Genomic DNA, 26,180 nt, shown 5'->3' with positions numbered 1-26,180 from the left:
CGGTGAACAGCGTAAAAAAATTTAATAAAAAACAATGACAGCATTTTATTTTTTGGTCATCTTGTCTCAAAAGAAACTTAATAAAAAGTTGCAAGTAACGCAAAATGGTACCAACAGAAACTACAGTTCGTCACACATAAAATAAGCCCTCCCGCAGCGATGTCAACTAAAAAATAAAAAAGTTATGGCTGTCAGAAAATGGCGACACTAAAACATGATTTTTTTAGAAAAGAGTATTTTTATTGTGGGAGTGTAGTGAAACGTAAAAAAACAATATAAATTTGGTGTCGCTGTAATCGTATCAACCCACAGAATGAAGTTAACATGTTGTTTATACAGCATGGTGAACTCTGTAAAAAAAATAAAAAAAAACAAAACCGTGCTAGAATTGCTGTTTTTTGGTTTCCTCATCTCCCAAAAAATGGAATAAATAGTGATATTTAAAAAAAATAAAAAAATCGCATGTACCCCAAAATCGAACCAATAAAAATTACAGCTCGTTCCACAAAAAACAACCTCCCACACAGCTCCGTCAACGGAAAAATAACAAGTTATGACTCTCAAAGCGCAATGATGCTAAATGACGGCCCAGGCTAATTTTTTAGGTCCAGTAGAATTTCACTAAATACCCCACATCATTTGCTGGACACCACATGTGGATGCCGTAGATGCAGCGGAGATAAGGAAACTTTAGGGCCTTGTGCTGCTTATAGGGCTAGTGAAGAAGTCAAAGATTAGGCAATACTGGAGCGCAGATTTTTTGTATAATACCCAATAAACCCGGCCTGTGCATAAAGGATTGGTTCAAAGTGTACCACACCAATCTAGGGATGTCACGATACCAGAACTTGGACTTCGATACCGATACATTGTGTAGTATTGCGATTTCAATACCAATTCGATACTTTGCCAACAGTAATAAAATTAAAAAAAGTTCTTCCATTTTCTGATGTGAGGCGCGTGGTGTGATGATGATTAAACTCCATGTGCCTCACATTAATAGTAATTAACCCCATCATGTTTCTCAGTCATAATGGGTTAATATGTAAGGTACATGATGGGGTTAATTACTATAAATGTGAGGCACATGGAGGTTAAATTCATCACAACTCGTGCCCCACGATAAGTGATAGCAGTTTTTATTTTATTTTTTCTGACAGCGTACACATCATAAATTATGCTAAAAAATTGTTGTGAAGGTTATTACGGCTGCGCCAATACTGAATGTGTGTATATTTCATGTATTGAGACTTATTTTAATGTTTATTGTAAAAAAGGTGTATGTGTATTTTTTTTAAAATGTAACATTACTTTATGTTTTTACTTTATTTTTTAAACTTTAATGTACTGGCATATATCTATATTACAGTACATTAGCCTGTGTACTGATAGTACACAGGCAGTTGTTAGGACATACCGAAGTATGCCCTAACAGGAAATATGGTAGGACAGCCCTGGGGTCCATCAATGGACCCTGGGCTGTCTGCCTATATATGGTATGGCCCTCAATCGCGTCACAGGAATTCCCATTCTCAGTTTCCTCTTGAATGCTGCAGTCCGCTTTGATTGCAGAATTCACGGGAATAACGGAGATGAGAGGTTTCTCTGATGTCCGCCGTTATAGAGCGGGGCTGCGGCTGTATAATAGTCATTGCCCCGCTCCTGACAGGAAGTGCATGCGCGGTCAGCATGAGGAGATGTGGCCGACGCTGCACTAATGAGTGGCGGTTCAGGCACGGAGGACAGAACATGGGGTGTTTTGCAGTGCGCACGCCTTGTTCTGTCTTCAGTGCCGCTGCTCATTAGTGCAGCGTTGGCCGCATGGCATCATCCTGACCCCGCGCACTTATCAGGACTCAGGAGCGCGGCAATGACTGTATTACACAGCCGCAGCCTCGCTCTCATACATTCATGTGTTACCATACTTAGCTGTGCGGCTGCGCAGCTAAGTATCGAAATACATGAAATAACGGTATCGAACCGTTTGAGGATGCAGAGTATCGAAACCGTATCGAAGTTTCGATGCATCGAGCATCCCTACACCAATCCATGGATTATTCATTCACCTCATTATTACATCATCCTATTATGTATGACCTGTTGTAGTCTGCCCAGTTTACATATACCCTAATGTACTCCGCCCAGCTTACATATGCCCCCACATTATAAGCTGAAATACCAGTAAAACACCAAGCTAATTCTGCGCTTCAAAAGCCAAATGGTGGTCCAACTGAGACTGGCAGTGTGCCCAAACGGCAATATATGACCACATATGGGGTATTACTGTATTCTGGAGAACCCGCTTAACAATTTATGGGATGTGTTTCTACGGTGGTACAAGCTGGGCACAACACATTCGGCACTGAAATGGCATATCTGTGGAAAACAGCAATTTTCAATCTGCAACATCTATTGTTTACTCATTTTTGCAAAACACTTGTGCGGTCAAAATGCTCACTACACACCTAGATAAATTCTTTGAGGGATCTAGTTTCCAAAATGGGGTAAGTTTTTGGGATACCACTGTACTGATGCTATAGCTCAATGCAACATCGTGTCAAAAAACGAATCTTGTAAAATCTCCACTCCAAATACTAAATGGCGCTCCTTCCCTTTAGAACCTTGCTGTGTGTCCAAATAGGAGTTTATGACCACATGTGGGATATTTCCTTACTCTGGAGAGAATGCTTTACAAATGTTGGGGTGCTTTTTCTCTTATTTGTTGAGAAAATGAAAAATGGTGAACTAATGCTACGTCTTATTGGAAAATAATGTAATTTTTCATTTTCACTGCTTCACTTTCATTTCTAATAAAATCTATGAGACACCTGTGGGGTCATAATGCTCACTACCCCCCTACATGAATTCCTCAATGGGTGTAGTTTGCCAAATGGAGTCACTTTTGGGGAGTTTCCACTGTACTGGTACCTAAGGGGCATTGCAAATGCGACATGGTGCAGAATAACCAATCCCGCAAAATCTGCTCTCCAAAAGCCAAATGGCGCTCCTTCCCTTCTGATCCCTGATGTGTATTCATACAGTGGTTTATTACCACATATGGGGTATTTCCGTACTCTGGAGAAGTTGCTTTACATATGTTATGGTGCTTTTTCTCCTTTATTTGTTGAAAAAATGTAAAATTCTGAGGTAAGGCTACAACTTATTGGAAAATAATGTAATTTTTCATTTTCACTGCCCAATTCTAATGAAATCTATGAAATACCTGTGTGGTCAAAATGCTCACTACACCCCTAGATTAATTCCTCTAGGGGTGTAGTTTCCCAAATGGAGTCACTTTTGGGGGTTTCCTTTGTTTTTGCACCACGAGACGTCTTCTAACCTGACATGGTGCCTGAAATATAATTTAAGAAAAGGAAGGCCGAAAAATCCACTAGGTGCTCCTTTGCTTCTGGGGCCTTTGTTTCAAGCCCGTAGCACACTAGGGCCACATGTGGGATATTTCTAAAAACTGCAGAATCAGGGCAATAAATATTCAGTTGTGTTTCTCTGGTAAAAACCTTCAGTATTAGGCTGGGTTCAGGGGCGTAACTAGGAAAGACTGGGCCCCATAGCAAACTTTTGACTGGGGCCCCCCCTCCCCTGGGTGTCACACAACCCCCCCCCCTTGTAGATAGTGCCTTTTTTACAAACCCCCCCTTTTGATAACGCCATACAGCCCCCCTGTAGACAACGCCATACAGCCCCCCTGTAGATAACGCCATACAGCCCCCCTGTAGATAACGCCATACAGCCCCCCTGTAGATAACGCCATACAGCCCCCCTGTAGATAACGCCATACAGCCCCCCCTGTAGATAACGCCATACAGCCCCCCCTGTAGATAACGCCATACAGCCCCCCTGTAGATAACGCCATACAGACCCCCCTGTAGATAACGCCATACAGCCCTTTGTAGATATCTACAGAGGGAGCTGTGTGGCGCTATCTACAGAGGGGGCTGTATGGCGTTATCTACGGGGGGACTGTATGGCGTTATCTACGGGGGGACTGTATGGCGTTATCTACGGGGGGACTGTATGGCGTTATCTACGGGGGGACTGTATGGCGTTCCCTACAGGGAGGACTGTATGGCGTTCCCTACAGGGGGGGACTGTATGCCGTTCCCTACAGGGGGGGACTGTATGCCGCTATCTACAGGGGGGGCTGTATGGCGCTATCTACAGGGGGGGGCTGTATGGCGCTATCTACAGGGGGGCTGTATGGCGCTATCTACAGGGGGGGGGCTGTATGGCGCTATCTACAGGGGGGCTGTATGGCGCTATCTACAGGGGGACTGAAAGGCGCTATCTACAGGGGGAACTGTATGGCGCTATCTACAGAGGGGGCTGTATGGCGTTATCTAGAGGGGGGACTGTATGGCGTTATCTACGGCGGGGGCTGTATGTCGTTCCATACAGAGGGGGCTGTCTGGCGTTATCTACAGGGGGGACTGTATGGCGTTACCTACAGGGAGTCTGTATGGTGTTCCCTACAGGGGGGTCTGTAGGGAACGCCATACAGCCCCCCCTGTAGGGAACGCCATACAGCCCCCCCTGTAGGGAACGCCATACAGCCCCCCTGTAGGGAACGCCATACAGCCCCCCCTGTAGGGAACGCCATACAGCCCCCCCTGTAGGGAACGCCATACAGCCCCCCCTGTAGGGAACGCCATACAGCGTCGTCCCCCCTGTAGGGAACGCCATACAGCGTGTCCCCCCTGTAGGGAACGCCATACAGCGCCCCCCCCCCCTGTAGGGAACGCCATACAGCGTCCCCCCCTTGTAGGGAACGCCATACAGCCCCCCCCCCTGTAGGGAACGCCATACAGCATCCCCCCTCCAAAAAAAATGCGACCTACAGTGTGTCCTAATAAAAGACATGTATCCCCTATCCACAGGATAGGGGAGACATGTGTGATCGCTGGCAGCGATAGGGAGAACGGGGGACCGAAAGTCCCCCTGATGTTCTCCATGACTAACCTCTGACTTCCGGCGTCTGCGCAGCTCTGTAGAAATTAATGGAGCGCTGGTCACGCATGCGCACAAGCGGGACCGGCGCTCCATTCATTTCTACGGAGCTGCCGACACAGACCCCGGATATCCGAGGTTTGTGATGGAGAACTTCAGGGGACTTTCATTCCCCCGTTCTCCCTATCGCTGCCAGTGATCATACATGTATCCCCTATCCTGTGGATAGGGGATACATGTCTTTTGCTTAATGGCAGAGCAGGGAGATACCTCCCTGCTCTGCCATACTGTTCAGTGGCGTCCCGCTGTAGCAGCCATAGCGGCTGCTAGCGGAGCCTCCGGCCATGGTGGGGGCCCGTGCCGGCGGGCGACACGGGCCCCCTCATGCCGCGGGCCCCGTAGCAGCCGCTACTGCTGCTACGGCGGTAGTTACGCCACTGGCTGGGTTCACACGAGCACATTAACGTCCGTAATGGACGGACGTATTTCGGGCGGAAGTCCCGGACCGAACTCAGTGCAGGGAGCCGGGCTCCTAGCATCATAGTTATGTACGATGCTAGGAGTCCCTGCCTCTCCGTGGAACTACTGTCCCGTACTGAAAACATGATTACAGTACGGGACAGTTGTCCTGCAGAGAGGCAGGGACTCCTAGCATCGTACATAACTATGATGCTAGGAGCCCGGCTCCCTGCACTGAGTTCGGTCCGGGACTTCCGGCCGAAATACGTCCGTCCATTACGGACGTTAATGTGCTCGTGTGAACCCAGCCTCACAGAAAAATGGATTAAAATGGAATTTCTGCATAAAAAAAATAATTTGCAAATTTCCCTTCCACTTTGCCTTAATTCCTATGAAACGCATAAAGCGTTAAGATACTTTCTAAATGCTGTTTTGAATACTTTAATGGGTGCAGTTTTTAAAATGGGGTGATTTGTGGGGGTTCCTAATATATAAGGCCCTAAAAGCTACTTCAGATCTAAACTATTCCCTAAAAAAATAGCCTTTTGAAATTTTCTTGAAAATGTGAGAAATTGCTGCTAAACTTATAAGCCTTGTAACGTCCTAGAAAAATAAAAGGATGTTAAAAAAATTATGCACACAAAGTAGACATAAGGGAAATGTTAACTAGTCAAGCAGATACATTTGAATTTAGAAAAATGCTTAATTTTGCAAATTTTCTCAAAATTTTGGTGTTTTTCACAAAAAATATTGAATTTATCGACCAAATTTTTTCAGTACCATAAAGTACAATATGTCACGTGAAAACAGTCTCAGAATCGCTTGGATAGGTAAAAGCATTCCGGAGTTATTACCACATAAAGTGACACAAGTCAGATTTAAAAAATGTCATTTGGTCCAAAAGTGGCTGCGTCCTTAAGAGGTTAAAAGCAAAGCATCTTAGGGTATAAGGGCACAGGCTCTGGCTTCAATTACCTTAGCTGATGTCACAATCCAGATGTGACCGCCCATTTCATGAAGCAGCAAGAGAAGATTTTACATTAAATGTCTGACATGTATTATGACTGGATCTCTGGCTAGGAAGTAGCTGTCTGGTATATAGGTATCATTGGAATTGTAGTGAAAATTTATTTTTAGGCAATATCATTAGAGGTACGCTTTAAGCTTGGAAATTGGTGAATAATATGAATATGTTGATTAGTTGATATCCTAAGTATGCTTGAATAGAGAAAAAAAAAGTATAATTTAGCGTAGTAGACTATGCTATTCTATCCTGCGGAGTCCAGTAAAAAAAAAAGTAGATGTTAATATCAGGGCCTATGGGTGACTGATGCCACTGCATGGCATCCGTCAGAGGTATACGTTAAATGTGTCCCTTAGGGACCTTCGGGCAGAGCATCAGATAGCGCTTGGCTCAGAGTTTCTGGCTCTGGGAAAGCACCTTACGTCACTGTTCCTATATGGACAGTGAGGTCAGGGGCACCACCAGGAGTGGAATCCCCGGCCAGGGGCTCCTCCATTAGCAGAATTCCAGCATCTCACAGCTCCTAACTTCACGGCCATATATGGACAGTGACATCAAGGGCTTTCTCAAGATAGGAGTCTCCGCCTAGAGCACTTGCGATGCTGTGGCCAGGGACTCCATAGTTGAAAGCCCCTGAAGTCACTGTCCATATATTGACAGTGACATCAAGGGCTTTCCCTGACACAGCACTTCAAGTAGCGCTTTGCCCAGGCAGTTCGGCGAAGTATCGCACTGTATGCCTATACAATGGGATATGTCGCCACCTCAGATGGAAGAATAATAGCACAATGTAAATGAGGTCTTGATGCATTTCTGTACTTATAAGCTATGTTTACCTTCAAACAGCACTGTACGTTTTTCTAAATAAAATTCACAAGTTGATCAACTTTTATATTTTTACATTTGATTACATATTTTAATGGGCTGGACCCTGTTCTTTCTTTTTTTGTGTGAATGTTTGTTTTTACGCTTCGTAATTTTGTATGTTTCTTGCCTCCCCTGATTGTAAAGTACTGCTGAATGTCTTGGCACTTTATTGTGATATTGTATTATTGTTCTAATCCGGAGTTATAGCATGTATTGTAGCCTATTCTCTCCCAGAGTTGCATTCAGATTTTGGCAGGTTGCTGAGCTCAAATCTTCCAGCATTTCTTGCTTTTTCACCTTCTGTACAGAATCGGCTGTGTTAATTTGCATTCTGAGAAATGTTTCCACAATTCACTGTACAGAATGCAGTTCGGTAAGCGGCTTTCCCAAAATGCAGTATTTTATAGATCAGCAACGTTGTTCGTTTTTCCACTGGTCCAAGTAGCAACCAGCAGAATTCTAAATGCAGCCTTGGACTACAACTCATGTTGCAAATCAAATTCAGTAAAAGTTATTCAACATTTTATTTAGATTATATTGATATATAACTGTAAATTGGCGCTCAAAGGTGGACATACCCTTTAAAGTCTGTAGACACCTTTCTTTTTTTTATGCTAATAGTTATCTGGAGTTAAAAAAAACTAAAAACTTTGTGCTGAGTTTCAGGCTGAAACCTCCATTCCTTCATTCATTTTCAGACCCCCTGATATTCAGTTTACAGCCAGCTCCTAGTTTCAGACTATTCTCCTGTGTCCCTCCCAATAGTGAATGCTTTATGTGAGTTCTGTGAATCAAGGATGCTGCTTCCTTTACTAGCTCTCATGCACTTGCCCAGCTTCATTCTTGTACTGTTTTCCACTTCTGACAGATTCTACCGTATTTGCTCTCTTCCTTTACTAAACTGGGATACAGAACAGCCTATATGATCACCCCCGCACCCCATTCTGAGAGTTCTCTTTTCCTCTCGACTTGTAGATTCTGCCATGGGTTTTCTCCTCCCTAACTTAGGCTGAGTTCACACTACCATCAGAGGCTCCATTCTGAGCCTCCAGCAAAAGTTTCGCCATATTCGGGAAAGCTACGGAAGCGATGTTCTTCCTGTCAAAATGGCACATACCAAAACGGTACCCCAGTGGGCGTTCGAATAGTCTAAAGGGTCCCTCAGGTGCCGTTCGTGTCCATCATGTTACGGATCAGGCACTGACGCCATGGTTACCATTATAGCGGAAACCATGACGGCGGTGTGAACAGCGCCTAAAATACAGCTTTTTCTGCACAGACTCTACAGCAGCAAAATGACTAAACTAAGACTGTTTTAGAAAGTTGATTCATTTTACATTTCCAAAATAAAATTCAGTGCAAAAGTGTCTATAGCATGTAAATATATTCAGGTTTTAACACTACTTGTAGCTTAAAGGGAATGTGTCGCAAATTAAACTTTTTTTTTTAAGTGTCGTTACTTATTTCTATTATATTTTTTAAGTTTTTTGCTGTATTTTTTTCCGTATGGTGGAAAGTATTAAAAATTAAATAATAATTTGACATGTTTTCCAATGTTGGCCACCAGGGGGAGCACTTCCCAGAATTACAGCAAGGTGAATAAGGCAAAGCAACCTGACTCACAGCTGCTGTAAATGTGGGAGGGAACCTCACCCCCCCCTCTCACAAGCCAGGTAAAGGTGTCTTCAAATTGCTAAGTAGTGTCTGGCAGCCATATTGGGTGTGATTCTGCAGCTGGAAGAAGTTATAGGACACACCAAAAGGCTAAGTGTATGTTCACACGCTTACTAAACAAAGGGAAAACCGATCCTGATTTTCAGCCATTTTTTAATCAAACTCGCGTTTTTTAACGGCCGTTTTTGGAGCTGTTTTTCTATAAAGTCAATGAAAAACGGCTCCAAAAACGTCCCAAGAAGTGATGTGCACTTCATTTTGGTCGGGCGTCTTTTTACGTGCCGTTTTTGGAAAACTACCACGTAAAAAACGCCCTGTTGGAACAGAACGCCGTATTTATCATTGAAACCAATGGGCAGATGCTTGTAGGCGTTCTGCTTCCGATTTTTCAGCTGAAAACATTGTGTGTGAACATACCCCTAGGGTATGTGCACACGCTAACTGCATTTACGTCTGAAATGACGGAGCTGTTTTCAGGAGAAAACGGCTCCGTCATTTCAGACGTAATTGCTCGTACTCGCGTTTTGCGAGGCGTCAATTACGGCCGTAATTTGGAGCTGTTCTTCATTGAATTCAATGAAAAACGGCTCAAATTACGTCCCAAGAAGTGTCCTGCATATAATGCATATAAGTGTCCTGCACTTCTTTGCCGAGGCTGTTATTTTACGTGCCGTCTTTTGACAGCGACGCGTAAAATTACAGGTCGTCGGCACAGTATGTCGGCAAATGAATGAATGGGCAGATGTTTGCCGACGTATTGGAGCCGTCTTTTCAGGCGTAAAACGCCTCGTTTACGCCTGAAAATAGGTCGTGTGAACCCAGCCTTAGAATGATGAAAGTGAAGTGAATGACTTTTCAGTTGACCGGTTCACACGCCGTGTATTTGACATGTTTTTTTTTTGCACATTTTACGTGCAAAAAAAACACATAAACGCTTGATTACACTTGATTTTGTGTGTTTGGGGGATGTGTGTGTGTGTTCTCGCCGCTGATTCTTCAAAACAGCTGATAAGCGGCTATGAAGTATCAGCGGCGCCCGTGCACACTCCACTCTGCCACACACACACACGGGAAAAGTCTTAAAGGGGTCGTCCAGGAAAACATGGCGCCGCACCTGTCCTCAGGTCGTGTGTGGTATTACAGCTCTGTCCTATTCACTTCAATGGAGGTGAACTGCAATACCAGACACAACCTGAGGACAGGTGCGGCGCTGTCTCCAATCCGGACACCCCTTCTGTCCTGAGATGACCCGACGGGGGAGGCGGGTGTCAGAGCCACCCACCGCCATCACCGCAGACAGAACCACACAACTATGGCATGAGGGCAGGGCTTGTCCTGAGTGCACTGTCTCTTTTATGGACAGAGTTATAGTCACATGAACCCCGTCTGATGAACCGGTAACCTAGGTCCGATCACATGACAGGGGGGGTCACCAAAAACCCTGTGCACCCTCAGCCCGTCCATCCAGCCCTTTCCTGGTTATATCTGCGTCTGGGAAAGCTGGGTGACCACCATTACCCCTCCTACTGGAGTGTTTAGGGATGTGACTAATGAACCTCTCACACTCCAGTAGGAGGGGTAATGGTGGTCACCCAGCTTTCCCAGACCCCTGAACGGTAAATTTCTCTAGTTGTCCTGAGACTGTTTGGGGATGTGACTAATGAATATCACACTCCAGTAGGAGGGGTAATGGTGGTCACCCAGCTTTCCCAGACCCCTGAACGGTAAATCTCTCTAATTGTGCTGAGACTGAGGTTCATTAGTTACATCCCCAAACAGTCTCAGCAGAACTAGAGAGATTTACCGTTCAGGGCTTTCCCAGTACAGTTTCATCGTGTGTCCTTCACACAAGGGAGGGAGGGAGGGGAGGGGGGGGCCGTTTTGGGGGGGGGGCGTCGGGGGTCACGAGAGCGGGGGTCTGTGAGGTAGATAGTGGGACATGCAGAGACACACACTGCAGTGCAGCTGGTCTTCAAGATGGCGCCTGCTCTCTCCCTGCAAACAGCTGCTCTGCTCTGTCTGACTCTGACCTGCGTCTGCGCAGGACAGAGCCATAGTGCAAAGTCAATGGGACGGGTCCCGTTCATTGACTCCTATGGACTGTAGCTGCCGTATTCCATGTCTGTATGTGTCGTTAATCGACACATACAGAAATGGAAAAAAAAATGGCAGCCCCCATAGGGAAGAAAAAGTGTAAAAATAAAAAAAAGTAACACACAAATTAATACAAACATTTTTAATAAAACACTAACCTCAAACTGATATTATTTTTTTTTTTTGGGGTGACACTGTTCCTTTAAATACTCTCTGTGCAGCCTGAAGTACTACGCATGGGGTATATAGTTCAAACAAATAGAAAAAAATCAGGACACAAATTCTGTTTTACTAGTCTTATTTTTTTAAATTACAATAAAATACATTCTCAGACCTTGATCCATAGTTTGCAACACGTTATTTTTGTCTTTTATCTCTCCCATCACCTTTTATTATTTAATCTCAAGTATTTTGGCAGCTCTTTGCTCTTAGTCATTGATGAAGTGTTAGATGAGAGCCTCTCAGCAAGTCACGTCTAGCAATGCTAAAGTTATTTACCGATCTGTATGAGAACTATGAAGTAACATGGAACACAGGTCTACATGGCAATTTTGCTCTCCCTAATTTGTCGTATGGATGCTCTTACATTTTTCAACTTTGATGCGATCATGTATATCCGACAGGTTGTTTCAGGAAAATGGCCTTATATTTCAATCTCTGGTATGAGGTCGTTTTTTTTTGTTCATTTATTTTCTGTTGCTTATATAGCTTCAACATATTCTGCATGACCTTACTGAGGTTGTCATAACTCACATCAGTCCCCCCCCCCCCCAATGTGTCTCACAATCTGAATTTCTGAAACACACGCACGCACACACACACACACACACACACACACACACACACACACACACACACACACACACACACACACACACACACACACACACTTGGTTTCACTAGTTTCATAGGAAGCAAAATATATATTAGTATGTGTTTTTTTATTGGGACCACGGAGACTTCCATTCTATACAAGAAAGAGATGCAACTTGGACCTTTCTAACTGTTGGCCCTTATAAACTATACAAGGTCTACTTCTCGGAGATGAACTTGAATAGACACAAATGAGTTTCTTAATTTTAGGGCGTATTCTGCTACCTGAGGTGAAAATTGAAATGGCACCCCCCAGATCTTGATTGATGTCCCACTGGCTGTTTTACATCACCAGCAGCCGCCTCCAACTCTTGCGGATGCACCGTTGCCTTGTACTCCCCTGGCAGCTGCGGTGCAGCGATGAAGCCGGGCAGAGTACACCTCGCTGCACGGTGCGTTCCCATGGAGTACAAGGCAATGGCGCATCCGGGAAAGTTGGAGGAGACTGGTAGTGGTGTAGAACATCCAGGAAGTTGTCAATTAAGCATGGAAAGGTAGGTTTGAAGGCAGGACTATGGGACAATTTAGTATAGCGGCAGCACCCATGACCCTTTATAGAGTCATTAGCATACAGCGTGCGCCGTTTTAAAAGTTGATTTTATAGATTTTGCTGCATCTGAAAAAAAACATTTAGGGGAATGTTTGCCAATATTGTCAGGTCATGTATTACCGCATGGTGGCAGTTCAAGGGTTTAAAAGTACCTGACAGGTTGCCATTAAATAGACAATGAATTGCAACAATTCCATCTGCCCTTCAATTTTGTTATTATAAATATATCCTCCATAATTACAGCACCAGAACCAAGCTCCGTACATAAATACAGCACCACAACCAAGCTCAGTAAATATATACAGCACCAGGATCAAGCTCACTACATAAATACAGCACCAGCACAAATACTGCTCAGATCATTTGCAAATTTAGTGCACCCCCTGCCGTATGGGTTTGTATGGTGTAAAACTAAAGCTCCCAGCATGGCCGAACAATGGTAAGGATATTCTGGGAGTTACTGTTTCACAAAAAAAAAAATCATACCACCCATCATCTCGCTGCAAATCGTACAGTGACTACAGTACTGATTAGCGGAAGAATAAACATTTACATAGAGTGACACACAGGTGACGTCTTCTCAGATTCCAGTTGTTTTGTCTTTTCTTCCCCATCCGATCCAGACTTCTATGATGTCAATGACGCAAGCGGTGCAATGACCTTATCGCGCTGCTTGCGTCCTATAGACGCAGATACAATTATAGTTCAGGAGGGGGTGGTGGCGGTTGGTTCCAGTGTCGCCGCCGACCGCTCAGAGAGGCAGCAGGCCGCCGCCTGAGGCAAGATGCTCAACTCGCCTCATGGACAGTGCTGCCCTGGGTGTACTAACTGATGCCAAACTTGGCAAAAGAAAATGTTGTGGAAAAAATTCTGCGACCTTGAAAAACAACAAAATTTCTGAGAACGATGTGTGATTTTACCCTTAGGCCATAAACTACAGACGAAATTGCATGGTAATTGTATCTTCAAACGTAGTATTTTTCTTTTGGTGTGCCGACTATTGAAAATCTGGGGGAAAAAAAAGTGCTAAATATTTTTAATTAGTTGCAAATGTTCAAACCATTATCTATTGCTTTGAGCAGGCTCGGTGCGACTTTTCCGAAAGCGTATCCACCCAGTTGAAAGTTACTCAATTTGTACCTCAATTCTCAGGAATTTACTTGGCCAGTCTGTAGTAATTTTCATTGCCTTTTGCACATCGGTTTTATATATGTTTACCAAAAATTACTTGTACTACTAATAATTTTGGTCTGGATGTTCGAGAGATACCATTGTGGTTTGTGTAAAGTAATTCTTTGATATTCAGGTTTTTCTACCATGGTTTTTTGTGATATATTCATAGGACACATCATTCATAACACATCATTAAATGCTTTGTTTCTTAATTGAATCCTAAATATTATAAACAAAATACTTTACTCGGTGTTGCAGTCATTTTGAAATGAAAGGAAATGTTTGTAACACAATCTCCAATTCCATTCCGCCAACTAAAGTGGGAGACATCAGTGTATCCAGGTCTGCCTGAGAGTTAACAGCAGCCATATCTACAACCCTGGTCCGCTATTGGGGACCTAATGTGGAAGTCCAACAGTGTAAAGCTGTTATGATGTAATGGAGTAAGAAAATGTCACCAGCTAAATTCTGTATTTTTGAAAAGCCTGTATCTCGTTTAATAATCAACCATATTGAATGTAACTTAGTCTTAATCTTTCTTTTTGGGTCACAGAATATAAAGAATGTCCTAGTGAAACAACTGAAGAGATTGAACCTTGGGCAAAGCCTCTTCTTCACCTCTGGCAGACCAAGGTGCCTAGTTTTTCAGCTGAAAGGGAGTATAATGAATCAGTCTCAAAACTGAAGCCATATTGTGCCATCTGCAGTCTCTTTTTGCCTTATTACAAGGTAGGTTACAATACTTTTGCACTTCAGTTGTTTGTAGAATCCAGATTTTTTTGCACTTAACCATACATCTCAATTTACCATAGTCCTAATACTTTCAGTGGCAAAAAAATGACACACATATTTTGAAGCATTTAATTAAATAATGTTATTCAATCTAGTATTTTTTAGCCCCTAATGCTGATAGAAAAAATTCCCACCCAAAAAACGGATAACTGTTGTTGTCAGTTCGTGGCATGTCTACCCAATTAGGCAGCCTATGTTAAAAGTAAAAGCTTATTAAATGCGTTATACGTACATAAAGTTGTTGTCCCATTTGGACAACCGATTCCCAAAAGCTCTGTTAGGACATATGGATGACCTTTCGGGGGATTTGGGACCCCCATCTATGAAAACCTGTATAAAGAGCAGTTCTTGCTCTGGGGGTCCTTATGCAGCTATGTATTACGTGGCAGCCCATCTTTTTGAAAGGCCAATGTGTAATACTACATTTTCCCTGCAGCTGCAGGAAAAATGATCAGCCAGGAAGGCTTTAGTCTTCGTAGGGGTTGTCCAATTGGAACAATTGTATATAAAAAGTTCCAGTGCAAAAAAACAACTATCGCATATTGTTTGTGTTCCTTATATTTTACATTGTAATTGCTTTTTGGACCTTGTTGCATTAGCGCTTTCTCTGCCAAAGACATATCTCATTCATCCTGGCAGGGAAGTGCTTCAGTAACCAAGGGTGTATCTGTTACATCCTTGCTACTAATGACTCTAACTCAGGCTAGATCATGGCTAGAATCTTGGCTTTAAAACCTGACCAGGATCTTGGCTTTAGCGGCTCTATCTCGAGCTAGAGCAGGCATAGACGTCCCACTTCAGCCTGTGTGAAAAAGCAGAGTGGGGGACTGCGGGTGATGTGCTGGCAGCGTGCAGGAAGATGAGGAGGATCTGTGGAGGAGAAATTACTTGATCTTTTCTTCATGTTATCACCCCCTCCATCCCGTATCAATCTGAGAGCATAGGGGAAAAAAAGGTGAGCAGTTTCTCATCTATTTACCCCTCTGTGCCTAATTTAGGCAATTTATTGACCACACACACACACACACTTCTGTCAGTAAGACATTTTCACCCACTGACTGTCACCAGACACAATCGTATCCAACTAGCGCCACAAAAAAAAATTCGATATTAGGTTTAGGGATTTCTAATTATTGATTAGAGTTCACATGGGGGATGGGAAATTATATACAGATACAATCCCCAGTTTAATTTAATCTAAAAATTGGCAGACGCATTCATTCGGTTTTGGCGTTTTCTTCAATATCGATGTGTGGTATGTATGAACTCATCACATATTAGTTTTTTGATGAGTACATTTTGTTTGCATAAACCCCTTATTGTTTGAGTAAGCATTTTAGTCAAAGTTGTATTTTTGTGCTATTTTTGCTTATAATTACTGTTTGTTGCAAACTTGCATGAAGGTGGTTGTGCATATAAATGAAGTTAAATTTTTACTGCAATCGTCAGGTTGTCTAATTTCCGGAAATATATAGTGTATGGGTTCAATCCTGTTTCAAGGTGTATAATCCTTATCTTTTATACGTTGTTACTTTTTTTTCTGATGATGTGAAGATGTTTAAGTAATCATAGACATGGATTTTGCACATTGTAAACTTTTATTTTTAAGAAGTGTTGTGTATCTAATTTTCACTAGTCCGATTTCACTAGTCCGATGAGGTTTAAAGGGTTATTCCAATTTTAAAAAGTGATGCCATATAAGTAGGAAATGCCATCATTTTCTGATTGGTGGGGGTCTAACATCTGGGACACTTTATCAATCCTGAATGGGTCTGAGTGAAAAGGCTTTGCAGTATAAAATAGTGACGGCACATCGCTAATGTTCGGCGAAGTACTGGGAGTCTGTCTCTTACTGATAAGATATTGATCCTAAAAAAAGGCAGTCCCAGAAAACCCATTCTAAATTTTAATACTGCTTTATTTTATGCCTGGATAACACTAACCTATATATTTGATATTCTCTTAATGTTAAAAATAATCATCATCTTTCTTTTATAAAAGTATATTAATGTTATACACCAAAAATGAATACATTTAAAAGGTGTACACATATATTACTTAGTAAATTTTTTAAAATTCTCACCAATTTTGTCCCACAAAACATATGTATCCCCTATCCACATGTATCCCCTATCCACAGGATAGGGGATACATGTGTTGTCGCTGGGGGTCTGACGGCTGGTATTCCCAGCAAAAAGGAGAATGGGGGACCGAAAGTCCCCCGAAGTGCTCCATGAGAAGCGTCGGACTTCCGAGGTCTGTGTACGGCTTGTGTGTCCGGCAGCTCCATAGAAATGAATGCGCTTGTGCGCATCCGTGACTGGCGCTCCATTCATTGCTATGGAGCTGCCGGATACAGACCCCGGAAGTCCCAAGCTTCTCATGGAGCACTTCGGGGGACTTTCGGTTCCCCATTCTCCTTATCGCTGGGGTTCCCATCAATCACACATGTATCCTCTATTCTGTGAATAGGTGATACATGTGTTTTGTGGGACAACCCTTTTAAAACACCCTGCTACGAACTAATCGCATATGGTGAGTAGTTCTGTAATAGGAGCCACCTCCCTAACTCGCATTCCAGCATAAATTAAATCATTATATTGTCTACCATCAGATTTATGGCTAATTACAAGTTCTCTATAAAAGCTGAGTATGGGTTCCGTCGGACCTTTCAGTCAGGGGAACCCATGAACGAAATCCAAACTGAAACAAACGGAAACCATAGGTTTCCGTTTGCATCACCATTGATTTCAATGGTGACGGATCTGGTGCAAATAGTTTCAGTTTGTCACCGTTGTGTAAAGGTTCCGTTGTTTTGACGGAGTCAACCGAGCAGTCGACGACCGTTTCAGTTTGGGTCCCCCTGATGGAAAGGTCCAACGGAACCCATGAACGGAGTCCCGACGCAGATGTGAACGAAGCCTAAACAAAAATGATTCCACTAATATATCTGTCTATAGCTTAGGCCCTGTTCACGCCACGTTTTGAGACTGCATTTAGCATATACCTTAAATGTATATGATAAAAAATGTAGACAAAAGTTTGCCATTCTAATGCTTCCGTGTAGGTTTTTTTTTTTTTTTCATATACGTTAAAACATATTTTCCTGTTTCCAAACAGCGCTATAAACATATATGTTTAATGTATACAAATTGGTCAAACGTAGACAAAGTATACTCTTGCAGACTACGTTGGGCCCATTAATCCCTTAACGACCACCCACCATCTTTTGACGGCAGGTGGTGCAGGTCCTTCATGTACAGCAACTTCTTTTGGCGTTGTTGATGAGCGCTCCTGTGAGTGCTCATCCTTTAAGCAGGTACTGTAACTTACAGCTCCTTAACTTAGAGCAGCCTGACTAATTCAGCTGGAATCTGAAAACATTCCAACCCCAGCTGTTCAACCCTTTGATCGCTGCGGTCTGTGACCCCGGCATGATCAAAGGGAACTCCTCTCTTCGGTCGCGTCGCTGGAAACCCGGTGACACAAAAGAATACTGGGGAATCCCTCTGCAGTCAGCCCTGGGGACCTGGAAAGGACCCCAGAGCTGTCGGTTCAGTTTGCCTGCTATTAGGGCACGTTATGTGTGCTGCCCTAACAGAAGCCTGTGTCACAGTGATACAGTGTAATGTATTCGCATATAAGGGTATGCTAATACATTATAAGTAAAACATTAAGTTATAAATAATGTTACCCCTTAATGGGGGGAAAAAAGTCCCAAAGAAGTCATTATTTTGCATAAAATATATTTTATTACCCCTACGGTACATGAAAACAAAAAATCTACACATATTAGGTATATACATGACCGTAATAACCTGAACAATTAATTTAACTGGTTATTTAGCTTGAAACCTGAATGGGATAAAAGCATAAGAATTAAAAACTTTCCAAAATTACTTTTTCTATATTCACGCCGCAGAACTAAGTTCAATAACTTATACGGTGAACTTTTTCTACTCCCAAACTGTGCAAAAAAATCTCTCCCGCATAAAACATGGCCTTATACAGCTACGCCAATGAAAAAGTTATGGCAGCTGAAAGCCAGGGAGGCAAAAAACAGAAAAATTTAGGTGGTTGTTAAGGACTTTCCAGGCCCGGTCATTAAGGGGTTAAAGTCAATGGATACAACCTAGGAATAACTTTGAATACCTTCACTTTTATAGAAGTAATACTAGAATTTGTATTTACAAGCCCATTTTTATTAAACCCTTTCTTTTTAGTCTGAAACTTATAATGATGATGTGCAATCTTACTGGGAAACTGTGTCAAGCAAAATATCGCCACTAGAGCCAAGAACAAAACCTCTGATCCCAGAAATGTGCTTCCTATACAGTGAAGAGAACACAGAGTATGCACCCACAAATGCCTTTATTGATGGTGATGGAAAAAGCCAGCTCATTGCCTGCTCAAAATGTTGTGTACAGGTTCATGCAAGTAAGTGAATATTCTACCAGCTCAGATTTCTTTAAAAGTGATGGTCTCCAGCAGTCTTCAGAGGCCAGTTACTTGCTGCTATGTATTAGGGTATGTTCACACGAGGGCGTCCGTTACGGCTGAAATTACGGGGATGTTTCAGCCTGAAAACATCCCCGTAATTTCAGCCGTACCGGCATGTGCAGGCGCTTGAACGCCGCGTCAATTACGGCCGTAATTAGCGCTGCTATTCATTGGAGTCATTGAATAACGGCTCCAATTACGGCCAAAGAAGTGACAGGTCACTTCTTTGACGCGGGCGTCTATTTACGCGCCGTCATTTGACAGCGGCGCGTAAATATACGCCTCGTGTGAACAGACAAACGTCTGCCCATTGCTTTCAATGGGCAGATGCTTGTCAGCGCTATTGAGGCGCTATTTTCAGATGTAATTCGGGGCAAAAACGCCCGAATTACGTCCGTAAATAGGCCGTGTGAACATACCCTAAGGCTACATTCATACGACACTGAAAAAAATGGCCAATAAACTGATCAACTGTGAGTTTTTCATGGCCGTAAATAGTGCCGCAATGTCCCTGTAGATTGTGCCACAGTGCCCACTGCTGTAGATAGTGCCCACATATAGTGCCAGTGCCCACATAGTACCACAGTGTCCACATATAGTTCCGGTGTCCACATATAGTGCCGGTGTCCACATATAGTGCCGGTGTCCACATATAGTGCCGGTGTCCACATATAGTGCCGGTGCCCACATATAGTACCGGTGCCCACATATAGTGCCAGTGCCCACCCACATAGTACCACAGTGCCCACATATAGTGCCAGTGTCCACATAGTGCCACAGTTCCCACGTATAAAGTGACAGTGCCCACATATAAAGTAACATAGTGACCACATAGCCTAGGTTCTGAGGTTCAAAAAAATGGACCCAAACTTAGCGCTGCTGACATCAAATGGAATCCATACAACAGTAATATAGTAAGTACTTTATTGTGGCTACGCGTTTCAACACTGGTACACCGTGGCTATTTTATTGCGGTATCCTCCATCGCTGGTATCTAGCTGCAGCTACATTCTTCTCTGCCTACATCAGGGTTGTGCCTGATATTGCACAACCAATATAGGTGAGCATACTTGCCACTACCTTTAATTATAACATTACCATATGTTGGTGACCTACACCATATGGTGCGGTGCGTCTCTCTTTTTTTTCTCTTTTAACTAGTGCCCATGTAGAAAGGGCCACACACAGTGCCCATGAAGATAGCGCCACAGTGTACCCTGTAGTTAGTGACACACCCACCATACAGTGCCACACCCACCATACTGGGTCACACAACCCCGTAGATGGCGCCACACAACCCTGTAGATGGCACCACTGCAGCTCCCTCTAAGAGCGGAATCCCTGGCCAGATCATTGCCAACGCTATGGCCGGGGATTCTGCTCCTAGATGGAGCCCCTGATTACAATGTCCATATATGGACAGTGACGTCAGGGGCTTCCTCTAAGAGCGGAATCCCCTGCCAGAGCATCAGCAATGTGGTGGTGGTGGTGCTGCTATCTAAGAGCTGAATCCCCGGCCAGAGTGTTTGCAACACTCTGGCCGGGGATTCCGCTCCAGGAGTAGCCCCTAACGTCACTGTCCCTATATGGACAGAGACATCAAGGGCTTTCCCAAGGGATTACGCTTCTAGAGGTTGCCCCTGAAATCACTGTCCATATATATCCTCAGCCAGGATCGGTTTTTACGGGCCGCCACAAGGATTGTTTTCTGAAAACCGGCTGTCAAAAACTGCTTTATTGAGTTCTACGGGAGCCACCAGGCCGTAAAACCAGCAAAAAATAGGACATGTGCCGGTGTTCACGGGGCGTTAAAAAAAGAAAAAAAAGTAATGTGAATACACCCATAGAACTTCTCTGTTCTGAAAACGGCCGTATGACGGCCGTTAAAAATAAACACGTCCGTCACACAGACGTTTTTTACGGTCGTGTGAATGTAGTCTTATACTGACTAAGATAAACATTAATGGATTGCACTTCTATATGTATGTACATATTATGTATTTATTTCAAAGAATATTCCAAAATAAGACGTTTGTTTTTTAATTTTCCTGTGTGGAGCTGTAGCCTGCTAGACATTTTTTTTATGGCAGAAAGGTTCACTGACATCAAACCAATAATTTCACTGTAACACACTGTAACATATAGATTCTATGTCCTGTTATTTTTACTAGTCTCCTATTTCATAGGGAAAACCTTTTGAGAAAGTAAAATGCTTGATATTTGTCTCAAATGTCAAGGACATTCTGTCGTGGTTCTTTTCCCTTTAATCCTGTCTTGTTCCTGCTCCGTACACCGCTGAGTTTCTTGAAGATTCAGAGACCAGAAGGGGCAGAATTCATTAATTAACTGAGTTCTCTCATTACAGGTTGTTATGGTGTTCCTTCCTATGAAATTCATGATGGATGGATGTGTTCTCGATGTAGAATTGAAGTTTGGACAGCAGTAAGTTGCATCATTTATTTTTAGAGACTATGACAAGACCAGCATAAAACAGGTGATATTCAACAGCTAGATTCTGACCACAAACTTGCTGTTGTAAATGAGAAAATGTCTTCTTCCTGTAACAGCCAAATATTTAATAGAATCTATAACATACTATGAAAATTAAGCTGCGGTTGTTTGACACTTTTCAGATTGTTTGTAGAAATATCTGCAATTGGAAGTCTATTCCATACATGTTCATGGGGTTGTTTAAATAGGACAGTTGCTGAAATTTCTGATGTTTAACGTACCACGACAGCATGCTGCTGAAATATGGTACATCATAATGACACCATTAATAAACTGTTAATTCTTGGAAATTTAATTCATATGAAATATTAACCCCTTCCCGACATGCGCCGTATATATACGGCGCAATCGGGAAGGGCTTCCCGCAAAGCGCAGTACCATTACGTTGCGGTGCTAGTGCGGGCTCAGGAGCTGAGCCCACACCATCACCGCCGGGTGACAACTGTATGTTACAGCTGGCACCCTGAGGTATCGGCCAGGACCGGAGCAAGCATCCGATCCGGCCGATTGACCCCTTAGATGCTGTGTTCAATAGAGATCGCAGCATGTGAGCAGTTTTTAGCCACCGGCACCCCAGCAACGTGATCGCTGGGTTGCCGGTGGCTGCAAAGGCGATCGGAGGCCTAATACTTCCCGGCCTGCCAGCAACAGAAGCCTCCTCTGCCACGCTCGGCGGCGGGGCCTAAAAGGCTTGCAGTAACATCGGCAAGATGGCGCCGGCGCCGCTTCCGGCTCAGAAGCTGCGCCGGCGTAATCAGCAGTGGGTGTCCGCTGTATGTTACAGCAGACATCCCACTGTAACGGCAGGAACCGGAGCTAGCTCTGATTCCTGCCATTAACCCCTTCGATACAGCGATCCAATGCGATCGCTGCATCAAAGAGGTTTGTAGCAAATCGGCAGCCTGCCATGTGATGGCAAGGATGGCAACTGCTTCTATGGCAACAGAAGGCCTAACAATGGCCTCCTGTCTGCCATTACGGAAGCCAATTATCGGGTTGCTGTCAGTGAATAACTGACAGTTCAAATACATTGCACTAAATATGTAGTGCAATGTATTACAACATCAATCAAACAGTTGGACCTTCAATTCCCATAGTGGGACTAGAGAAAAGTGTAAAAAAAGTTTTTAAAAAAAGTTGTACAAAATATAAAATAAAAGTTTCAAGTAATAACATAAAACACGATCGCCCTATTTCCCTTATCAAGTCATTTATTATTGTAAAAAAATAATAAAACCATACATATTTGTATTGCCGCGTCCGTAACGACCTGAACTATAAAAATATTATGTTGGTTGTCCCTTGCAGTGAACGCCGTAAAAAACAACCTAAAAAATAATGCCAGAATTGCTTTTTTTTGGTCAATTTGTCTTAACAAAAATTGAAATAAAAACTGATCAAAAAGTCGCATGTATCCAAAAATGGTACCTATAAAAACTATTACTCGTCTCGCAAAAAACAAGCCCTCAGACAGCTCCGTAGACATAAAAAATTATGGCTCTTACAACTTGGCGACAGAAAAAATACATTATTTTTACAAAAGTAATTTTATTGTGCAAAAAGTTGTAAAACATAAAAAGAGTTCTATAAATTAGGTATCGCCGGAATCGTACTGACGCGCAGAATGAGGACGGATTTACATGAACGTGATTTACGTCCGTGCAACCCGCATGATTTTCACGCGGGTCGCACGGACCTGTGCAAGTCTATGGGGCAGTACAGACTGTCCGTGATTTTTGCGCAGCGTGAGTCCGCTGCGTAAAACTCACGACAGGTTCTATATTTCGGCGTTTTTCGCGCATCACGCACCCATTGATGTCAATGGGTGCGTGAGAAGCACTTCCGTGGGACGAGCGTTATTCGCGCAACAGCAGTAAAAAAATGAATGTAAACAGAAAAGCACCACGTGCTTTTCTGTTTACAAACATCCAAACGGAGTGTCATAATGACGGCGGCTGCGCGAAAAGCACGCAGCCGCGCACTATATAAACATGACACACGGAGCTGTCAAGTGCCTTTTGTGCACGCAAAACGCAGCGTTTTTTGCGTGCGCAAAACGCACACGTTCGTGTAAATCCGCCCTGAAGGTAACATGTCATTTATAACGCATGGTGAACGCTGTATAAAAAAAACTATGGCAGAATTGCTGTTTTTTGATTACCTTGCCTCTCAAAAAAAAGGATAACAAGTGATCAAAAAGTTGCATGTACCCCAAAATGGTACCAATGATAACTACAGCTCGTCCCGCAAAAAAACAGCCTCATACCACTACGTCTATGAAAAAATTAAATAAGTTAAGGCTCCAATAAGTCAGGAAAGAAAAATATAAAGTTGAGCCGGCCCGAGGGGAACTTTTCAAGAGGAGAGTTATCCAGGCACTAAAATTAGGGAACCAGGAAGGGGAGGGCCCAAACATATCTGCTGGAAGTGAGGGTGCCCGTATTATACCAGGACAACACTTCCCAGCAAAATGCCTCAAACTGCATAGGTGTGGAGTGTGGACCAAATGGGAGATAAGTAAGGACACCATTTATCAGTGCGACACCGGCCTGTGCAGAAAGGATTGTGTCACAGCGTAATACACATCTATGGATCATTTTATTGTTTACCCCATTATTATACCACCTGACTATGCCCCTGATGTACTCTGCCCAGATTACATATGCCCCCACATTATAATCTGAAATACCAGTAAAACTCCAAACAAAACTACTACCAAGCAAAATCCACGCTCCAAAAGATAAATGGCGCTCCTTCCTTTCTGAGCCCTACAGCGTGCCCAAACATAAGCTAGGCACGACATATTTCCCACTGAAATGGCATATCTAGGGAAACATTTTAATTTTTACTTTTTTCACCATCCGCAATGCAATCATTTATGGAAAAGACCTGTGGGGTGAAAATGCTCGCTACACTCATTAATAAATGCCTTGAAGGGTGTTGTTTCCAAAAAGATTCTTTTAGGCCCCATGCACACGAACGTGTTTTTGCGGCCGCAATTCCCCCGAAAATCCACTGGAGAATAGCGGCCCCATTCTTTTCTATGGGGCCATGCACACGACCGTAGTTTTTACGGTCCGTGCATGGCCCGGGAACCCGCACCGCAGAAAGAACGGGCATGTCCTATTACGGACATCTTCTGCGGTCCGGGCTCATTGAAAACAATGACGGCGGCCATGTGCATGTCGTACGATTTGCGGGCGGCCCGCGGTTGACAGTCCGCTGACAGTCCGCAGCCGCCCGACCCGAAAATCACGGCCGTGCACACGGCTACGGTCGTGTGCATGAGGCCTTATTATTTCACATCAGAGCCTCTGCAATTGTGAACCAATACTGTGTAAGTTGCCAAATTAGGTCTCCATTTCGCATGGTACTCTCTCACGCCTGAGCCCTGTCGATAGTCCAGGCAAATGATTAGGGCCACATATAGGGTGTTTGTAAAACCGGGAAACACTGCATAATAATTAGAGAGCGGACTTCCGGAGGCGGGGCATCGTGGATGGCCGCTTTTAGACGGAGCTCCATCCATCCAGGATCCAGGATCCACGGTGCACTACCGCCATCGCGCCGGACAACCGCTCCAGAGGGCTGCTACGAGGCTTACCGGGTCTGCCCACCTTGGAGGAGCTCCTTATTTTGCTCTCCCCGGAGTCCTGGGCGGTGTAACGCCGGATCGCAGCGTCCGACCTCAGTGGCGGCCGCCATCTTGGAGGATCCTCTCCGGCTTCCTATCGCTGGAGTCCCCGAGCAGAGCATCAGCTGATGCTCTGCCTGGGGACTCCACAACTTCTACCCACGTCATTGTCATTGTCCATTTATGCACAATGTGAAACTGTTCTGCCGACGTCATTGTCCATGTATGGACAGTGACAATGACGTGGGCAGAAGTTGTGGAGTCCCCAGGCAGAGCATCAGCTGATGCTTTGCTCGGGGACTCCAGTACTTCTCTGCCAACGTCATTGTCCATATATGGACAGTGACGTCGGCAGAAGTTGTGGAGTCCCCAGGCAGAGCATCAGCTGATGCTCTGCTCGGGGACTACAGCTATAGGAAACCCCTGAATTGACCAAATATGGACATCGGGAGCAGTGCTGGAGTCCCGAGCAAAGCGCTAGCGGATGCTCTGCTCAGGACTCGAGCAATAGGCAAAGTGCAAGCCCCTTGCGGTCATGTTCACGAACAGCACATGAAGCAAGAGCTCAGTCACGTGGGGCTGTGTTGGAGCGTCGTCATTATTAGAAAAGCTCCAGCACTTACTGAATAATACATGAGGTTTGAACTGGACCATTTAGTACAGAATTTTTAATTAAAGTATAATTGTAAGTTACTTAGTTTCACATAAATATATTATTGCAATGCAATTTAACAAAAAAAAAGATATTTAACAGGCACCACTATAGGTTTGCATAGGAATTGAGGTGCCAAAACATAAGAAGCATCCTAAAAAAGACCCCATTTTGGAAACTACACCCCCCCCCCCTAAGGAATAAATCTATGGATGCAGTGAGAATTTTGACCTCACAGGTGTTTCATAGATTTTATTAGAATTAGGCTGTTAAAATCCAAACTTTTATTTTTTTCAATAAGATTCAGTGAGGTAATACCCCATGTGTGGTCATAAACTGCTGTTTGGACACACACTACAAGGCTCAGAAGGGAAGGAGCGCCATTTGGCTTTTGAAGCGCAGATTTTGCTGG

At 43.7% G+C, this 26,180-nt stretch overlaps 1 protein-coding gene across 1 annotated transcript in view; it reads left to right on the top strand.

The window, feature by feature from the left end:
- KDM4C (lysine demethylase 4C) overlaps positions 1-26,180 on the top strand; it is a 563,556-nt gene that overhangs the window by 332,835 nt on the left and 204,541 nt on the right. Inside the window, exons 13-15 of the mRNA XM_075827279.1 lie at positions 14,233-14,408; positions 18,695-18,908; positions 21,337-21,413. Coding sequence (XP_075683394.1) covers positions 14,233-14,408; positions 18,695-18,908; positions 21,337-21,413 — 467 coding nt within the window. The remainder of the gene's footprint in view (positions 1-14,232; positions 14,409-18,694; positions 18,909-21,336; positions 21,414-26,180) is intronic.

This window comes from Rhinoderma darwinii, chromosome 1, assembly GCF_050947455.1.
Source record: "Rhinoderma darwinii isolate aRhiDar2 chromosome 1, aRhiDar2.hap1, whole genome shotgun sequence".
NCBI lineage: Eukaryota > Metazoa > Chordata > Amphibia > Anura > Rhinodermatidae > Rhinoderma > Rhinoderma darwinii.
The sequence above is the reverse complement of the archived record's forward strand: the minus strand, read 5'-3'. Positions and strand labels throughout refer to the sequence as shown.